The following is a 17,988-nucleotide window of genomic DNA, read 5'->3' on the forward strand; positions in this document are numbered from 1 at the left end:
GGCAGCCGGGGGGGTGGTGTCTGCCCTCTCTCCCTCCCCCCCCCCCGCACACCGGGACAGCGCGCCTGCCGCCGGCCTGGGCGGCGGGGAGCGCAGCGCAGCGGCGGGGAGCGCTTCCCAGCGGCGGCCGCGGGGGGCTCAACGGTCGCCGCTCGGGGCTCGCTTCGGGCTGGGGAGCGAGGCCCGGCCGGCGGCCGTGCATGGCCCGGCACCCCCCTCCCCCCTGCACCCGCCCGGGCTCGCTCGGCGCCCCCCCCGCCCCCGGGCAGACACCCCGCCCCCGTGCGCGCCCCCTCCCCACGGCGACGCGGCGGCACCCTCTCGCTTACCTCGAGCGAGACCCGGCGAGGCGGGCGCCAGCCGAGGAGGGACCGGTGTATGAATGGAGCAGCGCAGCCCGGGCACCGGCGCGGCGCGGGGGGAGCCCAGAGCGGGGGCGGCCGCGGCCGCGCTCGGCTGGATGCGAACTGCGCCAAGCGGCGGCGGTTGGTGCAGCGAGGCGGGTGGCGGGGGCGCGCCGCCGCGGCGCGGGCGACTGGGCCGGCGAAGGCGCGCGCCAGCTCAGCGGCGCGCTCCCGCCTCGCCCCGGGCGCCACGTGACCTTGGGGCGACGCAAGGGGGAGGGGGAAGGGCGCGCGTGCGCGGGGCGGGCGCCGGCGGAGCGGGAGCGGCGGGCCCGGCCCAGCGTAACTTGCGCCGTGTGGGACAGGGGGCGGCTGCGGGCCCTTTAACCGGTGTCAGCGAAGCGGGGGATAGAGGAGCTGAGCCTGTGGCGACGGCGGCCTTGCCGAGGCAGTCACCCGAGGCGGGTGCGGGCAGCCTCCTCCGAGCCTGCCTTTCTCGCTAGTCCACCTCCTCCTCCGCGCCCCCAGCGCTGCACAGCCTCTCGGGGGGCGTCGGGAGGCTGTGGCCCCTTGCCAGGCTGTGGCTTTGCTGTCACAAGCGCAGAGCGGTCGTGGCTTGTTAGGCGTCCCGGCCGGCCGCCCGCCGCGGGGACGTGGTTGCCGCCTATTTCCTCAAGGCGCGGCGCTGAGGTGACGAGCAGCGCTGAGGTGACGAGCGGCGGAGTGCTCTGTGCAGCTATTTATAGCCGTGGTCTCAGCGTTAACACCTCGTGACAGGGATGCTTCAAAAGAAACTGCACGTTCAGGGTCTTTGCTGCTTTATACATCCGCCACTGCATCCTTCTTCTGAAAGTTACCTGCCTACCCGGAGGAGGCTGGAAAAGAGATTTTTTTATGTATATAAATGAAAGTGTAGAATTGCAAAATCAAAACATGTCCAGCTGGCCAGGTATGTCTTTCAGGTCAGCAGCTTCACTGCCCATTACTTAGGTGATTCATGCCACTGCTCACTGAAGTTGGCTTGATTACGTGTTATTACTTACTTGACTCATGCAGTTGCCCAGAGACCCCAGATGATACTGAGACATCATATGTACTAAACCAGGAGGGATAGTATTTGCACCCCAAACTAGCAGTACAAAAAAAGGGAAAAGAGAAGTAGCATAATTGGGAATGCAGCTTAGGTTTCACAAATGTGAATGAAGTCATTTAGCACTATCCATGTTGCTTGGCTATTCTACTGTCCTTTGTCTATCAATTACCTTTTCATTTGCCAGTCTGCTGACAAGAGTCTTTAAAAGCTGGCTTTGCCCCACTTGGTGTTAGAGCCATTTTAGGCTCTCACATAGGTTTTCTGTAACTGTCACGCAAGAAATCAGGCTAGTTAACAAAGCATCCAATGCAACTGGCAAAAAGACATGCTAGCGTGCAAAGTATTGTACAGACAATGTTTACTGTAACAGTCCATGTCTCTGAAAGAACCTTGACCATCTTTTGTACCAGCCTTACGAAGAGAGATCTGTTTACTCATCTGTACTTCCTGTGGCAGACTGCCTAAGTCAGTGAGTTTCCTTATTTGAAAGTAATATATTTAAATCCTTCTGAGCATGGAGCAACAAAAAATCTACCCGTGTAACATGCAGGCTGGATTTTTAAAGAAAGCAATTCATGGAAGAAGATACAAACACAGAATTACATGGATAGGGTGACTATATTATACATATGTAAAAAGAAAGAAAGGTCAGATTTCATGCCTGCCCATTTTGATGATGTTATTTTTGTGTCAGAAATTCTGAGTCAATTTTGGAACACTTTCCAGGACTCGGGATACATGGATGCAACACAGACTAATGGAGCAACTTCCCACTCTTTAGTTCAACCATGTTTCAGCTGCAGCAGTTTTCTGAAGAGACCTCTCATTTGAATGTAATGTCATAATAATAATAATTACCTAGCCATATTAGCATAACATCTGTTGCAAACACGCTTCAACTAAGAGATCATTTCCCTGCTTTACTGAGTTCCTTATCTGGCATCTTAGTTGCTTAATTTGTGAAGGTTACCACATCAGCAGTTGCTCTAACCAAATATTTTTATGTTCCCATGATCTTATCTTCACTGGTCATAACAGCAAGTGGTTTTTTTTAGTTGAGGGGATTCTTCTTTCCAACACCAGACAGCCCTGCTCACAGGGAGGTAAGAGTTAAGGGCTAAATGTATGTCCTTCAATATAAATTTGAAGCTAGATCCTATTATAAAATTAAGCCTAATCCAAAAGCAGGCTAGCTTCTTAGGTGACAGGAAAAATCATTACTTGAAAAGCGGTAACAAATTGATAAGTCATACTCTTCTACTTCAGACCTGGAATTTGTGCTTCTGATTAAAAAGCCTTCATTTGAAAACAGTGTTTTCCCTTTAGATAACCTTTTCCATTCCAAAATATCATCTCCAGACAATCAGAAGGCTACAGAAGTTGACAGCCTTCAGTATTTTCCTTTTGTATTCTCTACTCTTTTGCACTTACACAGAGGAGATTACAATCAAGCTTTAAAAATGGCCTGGATTTTCCACAGCTGTATCAAGTGAGATTTGTTTCCATTCTGATTGTGTGGAGTTACACAACGTAGTGGTATAGATAGGATCTCTGTACATCTGTGCATGATTTGTGGTCCTCCTTGAACCATAACTCACTGGTAGTTAGTTAAACCAGGGCTTCCAGGCCGTAGAAAACCTGCCACTTTATTTACATTAGTTTTACCTTTTCGCCACAAATGTCACTATTATTTTTCCCATCAGGGACAGGGGAGGGTGTGATAAGAGCAACTGCTTACTTTTTTGGATTTTTTTTTTCCTCTCGTGGAGGGGAAATAATTTGAAAGTGTGTTACCTAGTGCCAACGGCTCTCCAGTTAGCAGCAATATGTCTAGCAGCAATATTGTGTGAGAGAGGTAATCTGCTTAGAGCTAGGCAAGAAATGATGAAGAGTCTCCAGCAAGTTAGGATAGACTGCCAGGGGTAAATCACAGGTCTGGGAGAGTATAGGGTGCTAGGCATGGCTTTGGTGAAGTCTGAGAAAATTTGTGGTTCAGCGGATAGAGAGCTGTAGGTGTAGGGATGTAGCATCAGCCAACCAGCTTGCATTGATCCCTGAGTGCTCAGCATATTACTGACATTTGTAAAGTAAAGAAAAAATGGCCTTTGCTTAGTTGTTACAGCAGTTTTAAAAAAAAAAAAAAGTCTTTGGCCACATAAGGCAAAAAAAGCTGACATCAGTGGTGAGACATTATTATGTCATTTGCCTGTTTGTATGCACGCAACACCTAGAAACAACTTTTGGAATACGTATTCCATGCCCACCATCATCCCTGTTCGTATTATGGTAGTCAGGATATCCTAAAACTTTTTTTTTTAATTGTTTAGACTCTAGCTGTTATACCTTACCTCTAGTAAACCTGAGAGATTCCTCATCTCTGTATCTTAGATCTCTGAGATCAGAATGACATTATGACAGGGTGTAACAATTTAGTTTATCTTTTTTATCCCATTTAACAGGTGGAAAAAAATGTGGAAAGTTAATAGCAACGATTCAAGGCTGAAAGGAAGTGTACCCTGAGCTACCAAAATACCTAGGTACACCAGTAGTCCCACTGTAGTTGATGGACTTGTTTGTAGGTTTAAGGTATTTGGTTAAGTCAGCATACAGATCAAGTCTCATGTGAGCAGTATGTCTCCATTCTTTGTCAATCATTAGCAGGTGGTTTCACAAACCTTTTTCTGTTAATAGATATGATAGGGTTTCAGGCCTCCTGTTAAGAGGTTCCTTATCTTTGCCAAAGTCACAGCCTAATTAAGTAGGAGGTTTTATTCTGTTCCTGTTAGCAGTAGTGATGAAACAGTAAATGGAAATGACTATCAAATAGAATGGACGGTAGAAGATGCAGAGGGGGCGAGAGGGAAGGAAAGGTGTTGCATTTGAAAATGTGCAGGAGAAAGATTACAGGAAGGACATCTCACATAATGAAATGGGAAGTGAGACAAGGGGAAAAGTCAGCAGTAGGTTGCAGCCAAATCTGGTGCCTGCCTTCCTCTCCTTGCCGTCAGTCTCATCCTCTCACCATCTTGCTCACAGTACCTTCATCTCCAGACGCCTTTGTGGAACAGAGCAGTTTTCTGTAACGTTTTTCTCTTTACAGCTTTTGTTGCTCTTTTCCCTGGCCAACATTTTGCTTCAGTTCTTAAAACTTACTGTCCTTTTAGCAAGACAAAAAAAAAACTTCTGTGGAAAGATTTGTTTCAGATATGTCTGGTCAGTATAAGTGCAACTTAGATGGAATATTGTTTGTGTGTTCACCTTATGTAGTTCAAGGATACAGAGCAGAAGTTCGCCCTATGCTAGTTTAAGGATGATCTCACTTTGCAACTGGCTGCTTCAAAGATTATGGCTTTATGTATTACCAGATTATGTTTTGTCAGTCTCAGACCACAGACAGATCTTCCTCAATAATTGTCTAACAAATCCAAAACTAATTCTCAGAAGAACTCAAGGACATCTGGAATCACAATTCTGTTACTACAGTGGAAGGTAAAGCCTGTTTTTCACATCGTTGATCTTCAAAAATCACCTTTTGTAATTTTGGAAGGTGATTGGATAATACAGATTGATGCAACACCTCCCCAAACTGTTAAATATAATTGTTATAACACAAGAATATAAATTTGTAACAGAATTATAAATTTGAATATGAAGAGTAATGCATGCTGGAATGGAATATGTAGGTAAGAACGAAGATACTATCCAGAAGTGGCACTTCAGATAAACATTGCAACCAGTGTCTGATTTTAAATATAGTCAAATGGTTCTCTGTGTTTGGTAGGAGATTCTGTTGCTTCAGGAATAATTTGTATTCTATCATTATGTAATGGACAGAGACTGAAACAATTTTTCATTATTATCATGGAAAATAGAACATAAATTACACATTTTGATTGCAAGAAAAAAGAATGTTTCAACCATGGTAGCATAATAAGCTTTAATATAGTCAGTTCTGTTAATAATAATTTTGAACATTTTTTATACATTTGTGAATAACTACAGCTTGAACAATCAAAATGAAAAATAAATAAAGGGGTTTTTTTAATCTTTGATATGTTTATTTGTGTATTTCATTTACCATGCATAACAACACTATGCTTCTGGATAGAAATAATTTCCAGTAGAACAGTAGGGATGTACTTCATTGCCAGCTGTTTGAGGAACCATCCAAATTCAACAAAAGAAAACCAAATACCCTCGTGCATTTTAGTTAAAAAAATTTTAAAGTATTTCTAGTAGGTTTTAATTGAAATACCAGAAAAGTATTGGGTTTTCTCTCTGCAAAAAGACCTGATTCTGCCACAGTGACACAGGAGAGATCTGCCATTGGCTTCACAGTGAGCAAAACAGTCTTTGTAATCTGAGGTTGGGACATTTTTAGAACATCCCTCTGAGATCCAGCTTGTTTTCTATTAAAACTAATGAAAAGACCCCTGTGGCATTTTGCAGGAATTGGATCAGGCTCTCAGTGGTACAATCTGTTCTATATATAACTTGCACGTTGCCATTGATGTTTGTGGGAGATAGGCTCCCAACCCAAAGGAGCTGTAAGAGATGATGGATTTTTAGAGAGGTAAGAAAGGCTGAAATAATTGCCATGGCAAAGATGAATTAAGAGTTGTGTGAAACAACCTGCAACTTTGTAGTGTTTTGAAAGGTCAGAACCTGTAATTGTCCGGCAGAGTGATATCATCACACATCTGTAGATATTTATCATTTTCTGTAACAGTTGCATGAGAACCTACATGCATTAAGGTTCTCATTTAAAACGTGTCCTACCATGGAAATGCTCCTTACTGCGTTTCTGTGTGGGACCTACCTCATGTTGTTTGCTGCTGGGCTACTCTAGTTTTCTGCTAAGTTAAACTATACTACATAGATGTAGAACAAGATGTAATGTAGAACTGAATCAAGCTCTGCATTAAACAGATGTTGGATGATGTTGGTTATAGTCCAGTCTGTATTTTGAGTTTCTCCCACTACTTTTTTTGTGTAGCAGTCAATATTTTGATTTGCATATTTTTTTCTGTTGCACCCTACATCTTTCTGTCACTCAGAATGGACCATCCAAATTATTTAAATCCTTTACCTTGTTTACAGTAAGGTTATTACTCTAACTGCCTCCATATAAGCGCTCTATCTTATATTTCATGCAGCAGGAATCTTTTTGTTGGTCTTAAAAAGAGTTGAACGGAACCCTGTTGGAATTCTGCTGGAAGAAATGGATTTCTTTATATCACAGATACAGTGTCTCAGGTGTTACACTTTTACATGCTATTAAGATTCTTTGTTTTCTTAAGCTAACAGTTCTGTAAGGATGGATTAGGAACAAATATTTCTTGTGTTTTCAGTTTTCTGCATTTGTCATAGATCTAACACCCTAGAAACATCAGTGGAGGTCAGTAATCTTTCAACAATAATTCATCTGGAAGAAGCCAATATAATATGATTGAGCCTTCTAAGAGTTGGTATCAACACAAATATTTTCCTAGTAATTAAAATACCTTATGTTTAATTTTTGTATTTAATAATTCCTGGTCACTTAAAAGTTGAATTCAGCTTGCATATTAACAAAATAAATTCTGACCTTTATTTTTATTGATTTGTTTTTCAGCTTGAACTCTACTTCTTCCAAGGTATGGAAGAAATACTCACCTACAAATGAGTCATATTTTCTTATAGCCTCAGTATATAAGCATGTGAGTGAACACAGTAATGATTTAAAGCGGAGATTCTTGACTTAATATTAATTCCTCGCTTACATGGACCATGAAGTTACACTTTCTTATAAGAAACCAGTGGGTCTGATCCTAGTGAGGGGAAGAAGGTATAGCGGTGGGCTGAGTCACTGAGAGGAAGGAGGACAGTGGGTTTAGCAGGTCTTGCAAGCAGAAATATGATTGCTGTAGCAAAGAGGGTGGAGAGAAATGAGCATGTGGGGCAGTGGATACTTTATCGGTTAATGCTACATCCATAGTACCTCACCAGAGCCATGAGGGAGTTAATGCAGAGGACCAAAAAGCAGTCATGTGGGTCTCAGTGATAAGGAATGGCCAGATGTCGTCCTGATCCTCCTGACAAAACAGGTTTGCATGAAAGAAATTTGGATCAAAAGAAAACCTATGTATGGCCCCCTTGCATCCATAGCAGATGGCTCTGTTTCTGGAGATCTTCCCATGTGGCCAAATTGGTTGTGGTGAAAAGTACAGCCCGTTTGATATTAAAAGGATTGTATGTAGAGTTTCCTTGAGAAAGTAAGTGGGGTCTGCCTCAAGCTGTGATGGCCTACAAATATCAATTAACAAATCCACACAACTGATACCACCATTCTTTTACAGTAAATATATATATATATTATATATAGTAAATATGTCAGTTCTGCACAGGATTCACTCTAATAAACTCTGCTTATCATGGACATTAATTAAAATAACTTTGTCAGTATGTGAATCATTATTAAGATACTTAGAAATGACTGCAGTGCAACTAAACTGGTATAGAGACATAAGTACCCATCTACTATGCATTTAAAGTTAAGAAGTATTACAAATGTTATTAAAAAAAAACTAATAAACTTTTGTGTTAAAATATTATGACTAGTCTACCACCCATGAAATCTCAGCTTGAACTAATTATCCAGATCATAACAAGACCACATTCTTCATTCAAGAACAGCAGGGTTTACTCAAGCTGTTTTTTCCAGTGGTTTCTTTCCCTGCTGATCCAAGCTTCCTGTGGGCTGAGGAACCATTTCTGCTACTGCTGCTGCCTTTCCATCAGTCATCTTTGCTGCTTGCTGGTTGCTTTTTGTATCCTTTTCTGTTTCCTCACAGGGGATTTCATTTGGGTCAGGTGTCTCTTCTGTAGCAATAATTTCGTCTGCATGTGGCTTCATAAAATCTGATTTAGGAAAAGTAATATAATTTCTCATATATTTACTATGTTCAGCAACACAGAGGTATGTAGAGTGAGCTTTTGCTTTCACATTGGTTATGACCCTATCATGTTCTGTTCCTCTTCCCATACCCATATAGAGAGATTCAGTATCACGAATAAAGTTACTGCTTTTTACAGAGCAAAAAGCAAGCCCAGGTCTTTATGGTCTCTAATTAAAAAGTTAAGGGGTAGAGCCTGCAAAATATTTACAGATGTAAAAAATTGTTTCTCACATAAGTCACCTCATTAACAGGACTGCTCAGATATGTCTAGGTTACCCACACCAATAAGACAAGAGAGGAAAAAAATGCAGTTAAATGTTTGTTCTTGCCTTAAGAGCAGAAAGGGGAGGGGAATAGGAACACAAATTGTTCTGTCAGCAATTATATAACATGTGTACACCCTGCATACAAAGAAAAAATACTTGGGCAAAAATATGTAGAACATGTTCTGATAATGTTGGAATTTAAGCCTTATTTGGAGCTAAAATGCTTTAGATGAGTTGTAACGAGGGAGTTGTAATTGTGAAGAATAAATCAATGTCCAAGTAGCAATTATATAGTAAGAGTCTAAAAGAACAGTAAAAATGTGTAATATACAAGGATGCTGACTCCCAGAGAGCTTTTCATTTTCCACCCTTTCTCTAAATTGGACCAAAAAATGTTCACCTATAATTCCAACTTTAGTATTCAATAGGGACATAAACCTAAGAATAACTGATTAATCTCAAATCATGGCTCTACAATCAGCATTTTCTAAAACACTTTGGCATTTAGGATCCCTTAATTAACAAAGCTTTTTTTTTTGCTTTTTTCTTCTTTTTCTTTTTTTTTTTTTTTGTTAAGTGTCAAATGTCTAGCTGCTGAAATAAGTCCTACTTTGGAAAATAACCATCTGTATATATATATATACATACTTAGGAGGTCTTCCGTCTGCATTCAACAAGTTGGAAGTATTTATTATGGCTTAACAAACTTTCATCAGCCAGGTGAGCTAAGGTGAGAACTCACAGCCTAGTGGAAAGAGGATTTGAAAGTGTTGATTTAAATCTCTTTCACTGAGGTTTAACCTGGCAATTCATACATTGCATTGTTGTTGGTTAAGAGCATACATACTGTAAACTTGATTGATTGGGACCTGAGAAATATTGATTGGCACAGACTATTAACTGCATCATGTTTAACAATTTTTTCACTGGAGAAGACCATAAAGGGGAAAGTGCTTTTACCTTGCTTTTCCCCTTCCTTCCGTTTGCTTGATGTTGTTTTTTTCTTTTTCGATGCAGTTTTAATTTTTTGATCATGTCCTTGGACTGTGGCAGTCTGTCCTGACACAGAAATCACAATCACCTGAACCAAAGGAAGAACAAAAAGCGCACAAGCAAAAAATGTGGATGCATCACAAACTCAGTTTGAAACCACCGTAACTGAATTCCTGGCAGCAACATGTTTAGAAGCAGCTATTGCTCTAACTTTCAGAGACACATACATCTTCTAAAGCAAAGACGCACAGGCTCCAGCCTGTTACCTGGGAGATGACCCGCTTTTATTCCCTCACAGTTCTGCCAAAAGGAGGGAGGCAGGACAGATTTTTGAAGATAAAATAGTAGAAAGAAACTGCTGCCAAAATGCAATCATTATTAAAAATATGTTAATGCTATGTAGGAAACATCAGTTATCAGGTATTGCAAAGAGCAAGTCATATTGTTGTTTGCACTCTGAAGGATGGGGGGGAGATGTGACACTGTTGCTTTTAAGGTGTATGTCCCGGGATCAAGATGGAGTGACCTTATATCATCCTTGAATTGGCTTCATGTCATACTAAGGAAAATACTAAATAATTTTACATTTGTTCTTTAAACTCAGAAAGCTTGCTGTATCTCTAATTACAGATTTTGTCATGATTGTATTTTTAAATCTTAGAATTAAGCTGTTTTACTTTATCTGATACATAGCACCTATAGTAAATAGTCTGGACTTTTTTATAACGTATTGATCTGTTAATGTACATAATTACACGCTTAAACCTTAAAATCGCTATAATATCCTTTGATATTTGAGTTTTAACTGTTTTAGGAGATAAGGCTGTGTGAACACATGCACTTGTTTATGTGAAATGCTGAAAACACGTTAGTTTTACATAATTTCATGTTAAAAATCCCTGTGATGTAAAATCTGTTCTGGAAGAAAAAAGATTTATACCAGATAAACTTAACATGTTCTTTGAAACTGGTGGTACTATTAATGCATAAAGTTAAGGACATGCTAACATGTTTTGGTAGGTCATAAATCTGATATAAATCTGTATTATCTTTTTTTTTTTTAACAATTAAGATCATAACCATTAGCTCTTTATAGAAACTTATTTAAAAAAACACTATTAAAAATTGCAAAAAATCACCACTTCCACCATTGATACCTGAGCCATTAAGAACTTCCTTATGCTTCCACTTTGTCTTTAATATTAGCTGACAGTAAACCTCAGATGGCAAGGGTTTAAGTGAGCATTAACTGTACAGAACTTACTTGTGGCATCCTCACAGAAATGAAAATACTGCAGTAAAATGAGTACTTGAGAAACAGCACTATTTCTGCAGTCACAGTAGCTAAAACCAACAGAAAGCATGTGAAACCTGCACAGATCATGCTTATACATATGTTTGTTCTTTAGATTTTGATGTGAAGAACTGTGTTGTGGCACTAATAATTAAAATAGTTAATATGGTATGTACATTGCTCTCCTAGTTATCTATTGGGCTGATAACTTCTGCTGATCTTATATGTATATATGATATATATTGTATCACATATATATAAATCATATATATATGTCCAGAATGGACATATATGTACATTCTGTTGCTCTTCCTCAGCTAACATTAATCAGTGGCATTGGAAAATAACTGACATGGAGTTTTTAATCTATGTAGGTTTGTTCAAAGATCTGGACAAGTGTTTTTTGTCTGATTTTTATCTGAAAAAAACCCACATGTTCCAGTGAAGATTCTTTTTGTAGCTTTAAAAGATCTTGAAAAAACGTGTTATTTCTGATCTCTCACTGTTAAGTTTGGATGAAATTGACTGAGGTCTCAGTCTAGCAAAATACTTACCTAACACCCTTAAATCAAAATTCATGAGCAGGTCCATTGAATTGCATGCAACTACTATGAATCTGCAAAAATACCTTGTCAAGTTGAGATGTGAAGGTCTGTACAGAAAGGTGCGAAGAGATGCTGTTGTGGGTTTTGTTGTGAACAGTAAAGTGAAGATTAACAGGGATCTAAGGGAAGCTGGAGGTAATTATGGTGGTAAAAGCATTAAGACACTAAGACACTGTGCACAACTACCAGAGCCGTGACTAGTAAAACAAGACACAGTGAAACAAGCTTGTGATGGAAGGAAAGAAGTGAATTCCGTTTATTTGTGAACATAGAGGAGAAGTTCATACATTTTTGCAGACACACATACACATTAGTATTCTGGCCTCCTCAGCCTAATTTTCATTTATGGTACAGTACTTCTACCCCAACTGGGCAGATTAAACAATATTTATGGGTGTAAATGACACCCATATTAAGGCCTCTCTAAATTAACACAGCAATACAAAGGGACCTTAATGTAGACAAAACCCAGCACTAATTTCTCCATGATTTAATTCTCTAACACATTCCGTCTATGCTACTTTACCAAAGTTGGAACAAATCTAAACTGCTGCTCAAAAATGCCTCAATCATTTTTTATCTTTCCATCTACCTCATCAGTTGCCTCCACTGAAATGATTCTTCACCCTTTCCATGTTTGTTGTAGGGTCAAATGCTCCAGGAAGAATGTCAAACAGCAGACTTGTGATACAGTGAGCATGCATTTGGTGCGGCTCAAGATGCTATGACTAGGTTCTGTGACGTTAGCAGTACGAAAACATTTAGGAAAGGCCCTGTTTTCCCTGGCACAATTAAGTGTATTAGAAGCAAAAGTGAAATGAATAGAAAAATTCAAGGCTGCCTGCTAAAGCAGAAAGCCATTTACACACACAGATTACATCAGCCTGTCATTCAAAATTTCCCCCATACTTCTGTTTTCTAGTCTTAAATTCATGCTTTTGTTTTGTTATCTTCATTCTTTTTCTGTTGCTGAGACTGTCTCTCTTCCTCAGGTATGAACACACTTACAGTGACGTCACTGGTCTCTGTGCCATACTTATTCTTCACCACAATGCTGTATTTCCCAGAGTCGAGTGTGGACACAGTAGAAATGGTAAAGCTGACTTTTTTTCCAGATTCATATTTCAGGATGCAATTAGCATCTGATACAAATGACTTTTCATTTTTCAGCCATGAGACCTCTGGGGTAGGATCTCCCCAGACAGTACAAGAAAGATTAAGTGCCTGTAGAAAAAGTACAAAAAGATTATAAGTAAAAGTCAGTAAATGTTTGCTGTGGTTTTTGATGCCTGATTCTCCAAATGTTCCTACTCCCCATTTAGTTTCCTGCTTTTAGTAAATGGATGCATATCATCATCAGTAATCAATAATTTTTGTCAGAGTCCTCTGTATCATAAAAGAAGAAACTCAATTCAAAAACTCTATTAAAACCTTTCAATATTTTATGGACCTTCTTCTCAACTCTCATAATCATTAGCACAGCTTTCTCCATATATGTTATTTAATATAAAATTAGATATTATCTGCATTTGCATGTTAGACCTGAAATGAGAATTTGAGGAACCGTCAGATGGATTTCTTCACAATAGACTCACTAGATGTTTACCCTAGAAGTAAAGAAAGTGTGCCTGCCTTTTTAAATAATTAAGAACAAAGGGTCCCTGGAATATTTTGTTTAATTAGAATGTTTTTAAACTATGCCCTGACACCTCTTCCAACAAATTTGAATTGTTCTGTATACTCCTGTAAAACTATTTGTTACTGAAATCAATACAGGCTTTACCCTTTCTTTGGTGTTCATATAAGTGTTTCTCTTTGGTATTAGTAATGTTCCTAAGGGCTGAATTCAGTCCCATCAGACCAAAGGAAGTCTCTTCATTGTCACAGTCAGTTGTTGGAGAGATCACTGGCATTTGGATATTTTCTGTAGGCTGGCAAGTCTATCATGCACACAATGTTCAGGCCTCCTTTTTTTGTTGTCAGCTGAGAAATTCATGTTTGGAAGATACCAATACATACAAGTGATCCCCTCCTTCAGTCACAGTGCTATGGGAATCTTCTCAGAAGAGTTTGCAAAAGTGAGTATCACGTAGAGAGTCAAATGTGAAAAATGTTCACATGAAACTTCAGCGGTACATAGACTTTTCTCTGGACCTTTTTTTAGGAAGGAATGCATTTGTATCTAAGTATTAAACAGCACATTGGTCTGGATTGCAAATGTTATTCAAAGCGGAATCTAACTTTCTCAGTTGGAAATTGAAGAATTTTTACTGGAGAGAAAACGGTCTTCAGTGGTTCATTAGGAATGCACTAAATGATACATAAGGAATGGACAAGCTTCCACTTGACTGGAATGAAGTTTCTCTTCCTTTTTTTTTTTTTAAAGGCTCTTGATAAAAATATGTGAAAAATAGAGACAACTGAAAAGCATTCACGTCATTGGCCCTATCAGCTGTCAAGATAAAAATCTACTGTGAGAAATCTACTTAACAGGCTACCTTCCCTTCGCCTCTCTGCTTCTTATCTGGTAGTGAAATGGTGGAAAGACGGGACAGAAGAGAGACACCCAAAAGGCTGTTGAAATGAGCAGATAGAAAAAATTGATACCTCTATAAAAACAAAATATTTTTGTACCTCTGAGAACAAAATAAACATCAAATAAATCTCACATGCCTTGAGGACCAAAATGAGAACAAAAGAGAGGGGGAAGCCTTTCCTCCATCAACAACACAATTCTTGGTACCGAGGGAAAGACAGGTTCCAAGGGAGAGGTGGTTACGGCACGGTGGAATGGCCTCTGTCTGATTCCCTGCAGCACCTGCAGCTGGCTACAGTGTGGGGCTGTTGACTGCCTTCTCTTGTAGCCCACTGCTGTGAACGTGAATGTGGTTTTGATTGCCGTATCAGTCCATCTTTTTGAAAAATGAGGGGAAAACAAGAGGTTTTACATTTCCCCCTCTTCCTTATCACTCTTGATACAAACATGCCCTCAGCCTCCACCAGGCATTGCATATGGGCCCCTTCAGGTGCTCAGTATTTCTTTATTGTCTTCTGATTGCCTAGCAAGCAGGAGATCAGCACCGAGTGGCCTCAGCTCCCACTCCAAGATGCTAATGAGCTGAAGTCCATGCCCAGGCAACTCTATTAGTGGCATCATTCAAACCTTGGGTGTTTGAAGTAGTGTCAGTACTCCTTAATTCAAAGAGATTCAAGTGGCAGTGATGACTTTTATTCTTCTAAATCATTCCTTAAAATAGCTGCGTTTTCCTTAACCTCGCATCACTAGTTCCTGTTTGACATCACTGCCTCCTCTTGATGTTCTCAACTCTTATTATTTATTTTCCAGCTACTGATGTGCAGAGATATGTCTTATCATTCACTATGTAGATGGTGAGATCTTTGGTTTTTCTGGAAGGTAATTCCATAATTACATATTATATATAGAGAGAGAGAGCCTTAGAAAAGGAGAAGTGATTGCCCACTGTGTATGCATCTATTTGTGTCAAGTTTTCTGTTCTTCAGGCAGGAGATTGTCTTTGCTCATGTATATCTTTATTACTCAATGAAACCCCTGATTATAGTGCTGTATTCAACTTTAAATCCTTATCCTGGTAAAAAAAAAAAAAAAAAGTGTGTCCTCTAATCCTGGGGGGAAGAGGCACCTTTCCCCTTCAAGATAATCCCCCTTTTCCAGTAGTCATCTGCCTCTAATGATTGCCTGGGGCAGGGGGGAGGGGGGGAAAACTGTCTGGATGTCGTGGTTAGTGAATGAAATCTGTCAGGAAATCAGATCTATCTGAAAAATGCTGGGTGAGTAAACCCCATCTCTTTGAAATGGATCTCAGCATTTCAGAACTCCACACAGAAGTTCCCATAACAAGTGTGGACCTGGGGCATTGAGGCATGTGCACCTGGAGCAACCAGCAGCCTCAGGTCCAGGCCCTTTGTGCTCCCCACTAGCTTTTCTGTCTTTCACTGCAGATTATCACAAGTAGGGTAGTGCGGGTGGCAGAGGAAACGTGTCATTGTATTTCAAGTATTCCCTTTCCTCTTGCATATTAGCACAAACTCACACTCATGTGTGGTTTGGGCTAAGATGCCAGTGAGTGAGTTGAAGCAGCTCAGTCAGGGGAACCTGCTTCCTTCTTCCAGCCTCCCTGTGAGGGCACCTACCCCTGGCAAAGGGTAGAATAGGGAGTAGGTAGGCAGGAGGATGTAACATGTTGCTTCTAGGTCTGAAAGTGACTGTCTGTCAGAATCCTAAGTCTCTCCTTTTAAAAATAAAACCTCTTACTCACTTACAGGTCTTCATTAAAACAGTTAATTTGGCTGGCTTTACACAAAACTTACACTAGAATTCTCTGTCAGGTCGAATTCCTCCCTAACATGAACTGACATTTAGCCTTTTCCAATTATATCACACTGCTAAAGAGCATTTATGTCTATCAGTGGAAGCCTCTTAGGCCATCTGGAAGGCTGTTTCATTAACACTGGGTAAACAGTGGTTCATTTATTCTCACACGTATCCTTCAGCTTACATGTAAAAAGCTAATAAATAGCATCACAGTCATGGTGTTAAGTTTAAGTCTGAGATATGCATATGCTTGGAAGTTCAAGCCAGGGGGACCAATCTGTTCATATAGCTCTGTAGTTATGGCTGCACTTCTATTCAGAATCAAAGCTTGCAATTGCCAGTCCTCTGCTACCTCATTTTCTGTTTTTCAGAATCCTGGGTGACTGTGCAATTTGCATGAATTACACAACAGAGAGGTGCATTCCCCTCACTCCAGCATATACGCAAACAATAGACAGATGAGCCAACACCACCCAAACAAGTAAAGTTTTCCCTGATCACTCTGTCCCGCTGCATTTCTCAAAAACATTATCTACTGAATCCAGAAACATAAGGTCAGGGATATTTGTCTCAAGTTCTGGGAGGTTTTCAGTCACTTACTCAAACATTATAAATGTCCTTGTGGTCAAGGACATTGTGTGTCTAGGTAACATTTTGCAACTCATTTTTTTATAAACACTACACATTTTGCTATAGTGAGTTTATACTCAAGTTCATATTAACTCTCTTTTGGCAGAAGGCTTAAAATTGGTAAAAACCACGCAAATTTATCCCCTGCCAAAGCAGCATAAGAATCTGGTCCCAAGCTCAAGCACTGTTAGCTGAGAATCTGCAAATTCATTGTTTCTTTGTGGCTTCTACCTACAGTTACAATTCTCATGGGAGTGCTTCTTTCTTCTACAGCATTTCCCAAACCGCTAAATCCTTTAATGAAAGGTTTAATTAAATGCTATTTCATTTTGTAATGCCAACATACTTAATTTTCCCAGAACTGCTGCAGTCTACTATTTGTTGGCTATGCTACATCTCGCATTGTTAAGCAATTCAGATCAATATTTTAGATTCTTAACACTTCTGCTCAGCTTATAGTCAAATGCTTCTAACCCAGCTGACCTACTGCCAGATAAAGCCAGAAATATCAGGAAGCTGCTGTAATGGAGCTGTCCTGTTACACGTTTTCAATGACATTCATGTGCCCTATTTCAATGTTCGCACGCACCATAAAGAGGAGCTGGCTAGTGGCAGACCAGTGGGAAGCAAAGCACAAGCGCTTCTTGGTCTCAGTACTATTAAGCAGCAACTTGTAGAAGCAGCGTGCTGGGAAAAGGTTGTGTGAGAGTGAGAACTGACTTTCTGGGTCATCTGTTCTTTGCTCAAGCATTAATGTAGCCGTGTTCCTCTGGGAGTGCCTTACAATAAGCTTGCGGCTAAACTCTGCTAATATAATCCAGCATGACCCCAGTGACTTCTTTTGACTTCCTTCTCATTCACACTGATGAAATAGAGAAAACATTCTCCTTTTGTCTGGATGAGAATTGAGTTGTTATGGTTTACTACTTTTACACCATTTAAAAGCCAGCCTTGATGGGTGTGACTATCTTGCCACATCGCAAGGAAGTTAACTGCAAAAGACATAGAATGACTAGCTATTTTGTAAAAAAAGGAATTAAACTTCTCTGATACCCTGTTACAAAAAAAAAAATCTAACTGTGAAACCTATGCATGAATTTTTAAAGAGCTGGTTATATAAAGAATTTAGTTTCAGCTCACATTGTCATCTCACTTTTATCTAATGCTTAAGAAAAGACACTGCCCTGAATACATAAACCCATCTGTGCAAGACCGCTGAATTATGTACAGAAGGCAGGGGATGAATAAATAACGTAGCAGATTTTAAAGATGGCATCTTTAAAAAAAAAAAAAAGGTGAATATTTTCCCATCATTGAAAGGCATTCAAGCTGTTGGGCTGTTGTGTAAAGCTTCAGTTACTTTACTGTACCTTGCCCTCCTGGATGGTGACAACATCGGGCAAACCTCCAAGTACCCGTGCACGATCTGGAAATAAATGAAAGTAATTTTCTTTAGTGTCTCAAAATCAAC

At 40.2% G+C, this 17,988-nt stretch overlaps 2 protein-coding genes and 1 long non-coding RNA gene across 7 annotated transcripts in view; 1 reads left to right on the plus strand and 2 right to left on the minus strand.

Moving 5' to 3' along the window:
- LPIN2 (lipin 2) overlaps positions 1 to 464 on the minus strand; it is a 47,156-nt gene extending 46,692 nt beyond the window's left edge. Inside the window, exon 1 of the mRNA XM_055799420.1 lies at positions 330 to 464. The gene's annotated coding sequence lies outside the window, so the exon portion shown is untranslated. The remainder of the gene's footprint in view (positions 1 to 329) is intronic.
- Positions 465 to 667: 203 nt separating this feature from the next.
- On the plus strand, positions 668 to 14,201 carry LOC114011888 (uncharacterized). Of its 2 annotated transcripts, XR_003554014.2 has the most exons (4): positions 668 to 7,136; positions 12,526 to 12,626; positions 13,517 to 13,611; positions 13,920 to 14,201. It is a non-coding gene; the product is annotated as an uncharacterized LOC114011888 (long non-coding RNA). The 2 variants fall into 2 exon arrangements; XR_008746430.1 differs by having other exon boundaries at positions 13,517 to 14,201.
- Positions 7,147 to 17,988, minus strand: part of MYOM1 (myomesin 1) — an 81,388-nt gene continuing 70,546 nt past the window's right edge. For 3 of the 4 annotated variants that reach the window (XM_013298412.3, XM_027785323.2, XM_055799416.1), the window contains 2 exons: positions 17,888 to 17,943; positions 11,760 to 12,757 (listed from right to left, as the gene is read on the minus strand). In XM_013298412.3, the coding sequence (XP_013153866.1) occupies positions 12,464 to 12,757; positions 17,888 to 17,943 (350 nt within the window). In that variant the 3' untranslated portion in view covers positions 11,760 to 12,463. Of the gene's footprint in view, positions 8,338 to 9,601; positions 9,723 to 11,759; positions 12,758 to 17,887; positions 17,944 to 17,988 lie in introns of those variants that run through there. The other variant, XM_027785326.2, reaches the window with a different exon arrangement.

Source organism: Falco peregrinus, chromosome 3 (genome assembly GCF_023634155.1).
Source record: "Falco peregrinus isolate bFalPer1 chromosome 3, bFalPer1.pri, whole genome shotgun sequence".
In the NCBI taxonomy this organism is placed as follows: Eukaryota; Metazoa; Chordata; class Aves; order Falconiformes; family Falconidae; genus Falco; species Falco peregrinus.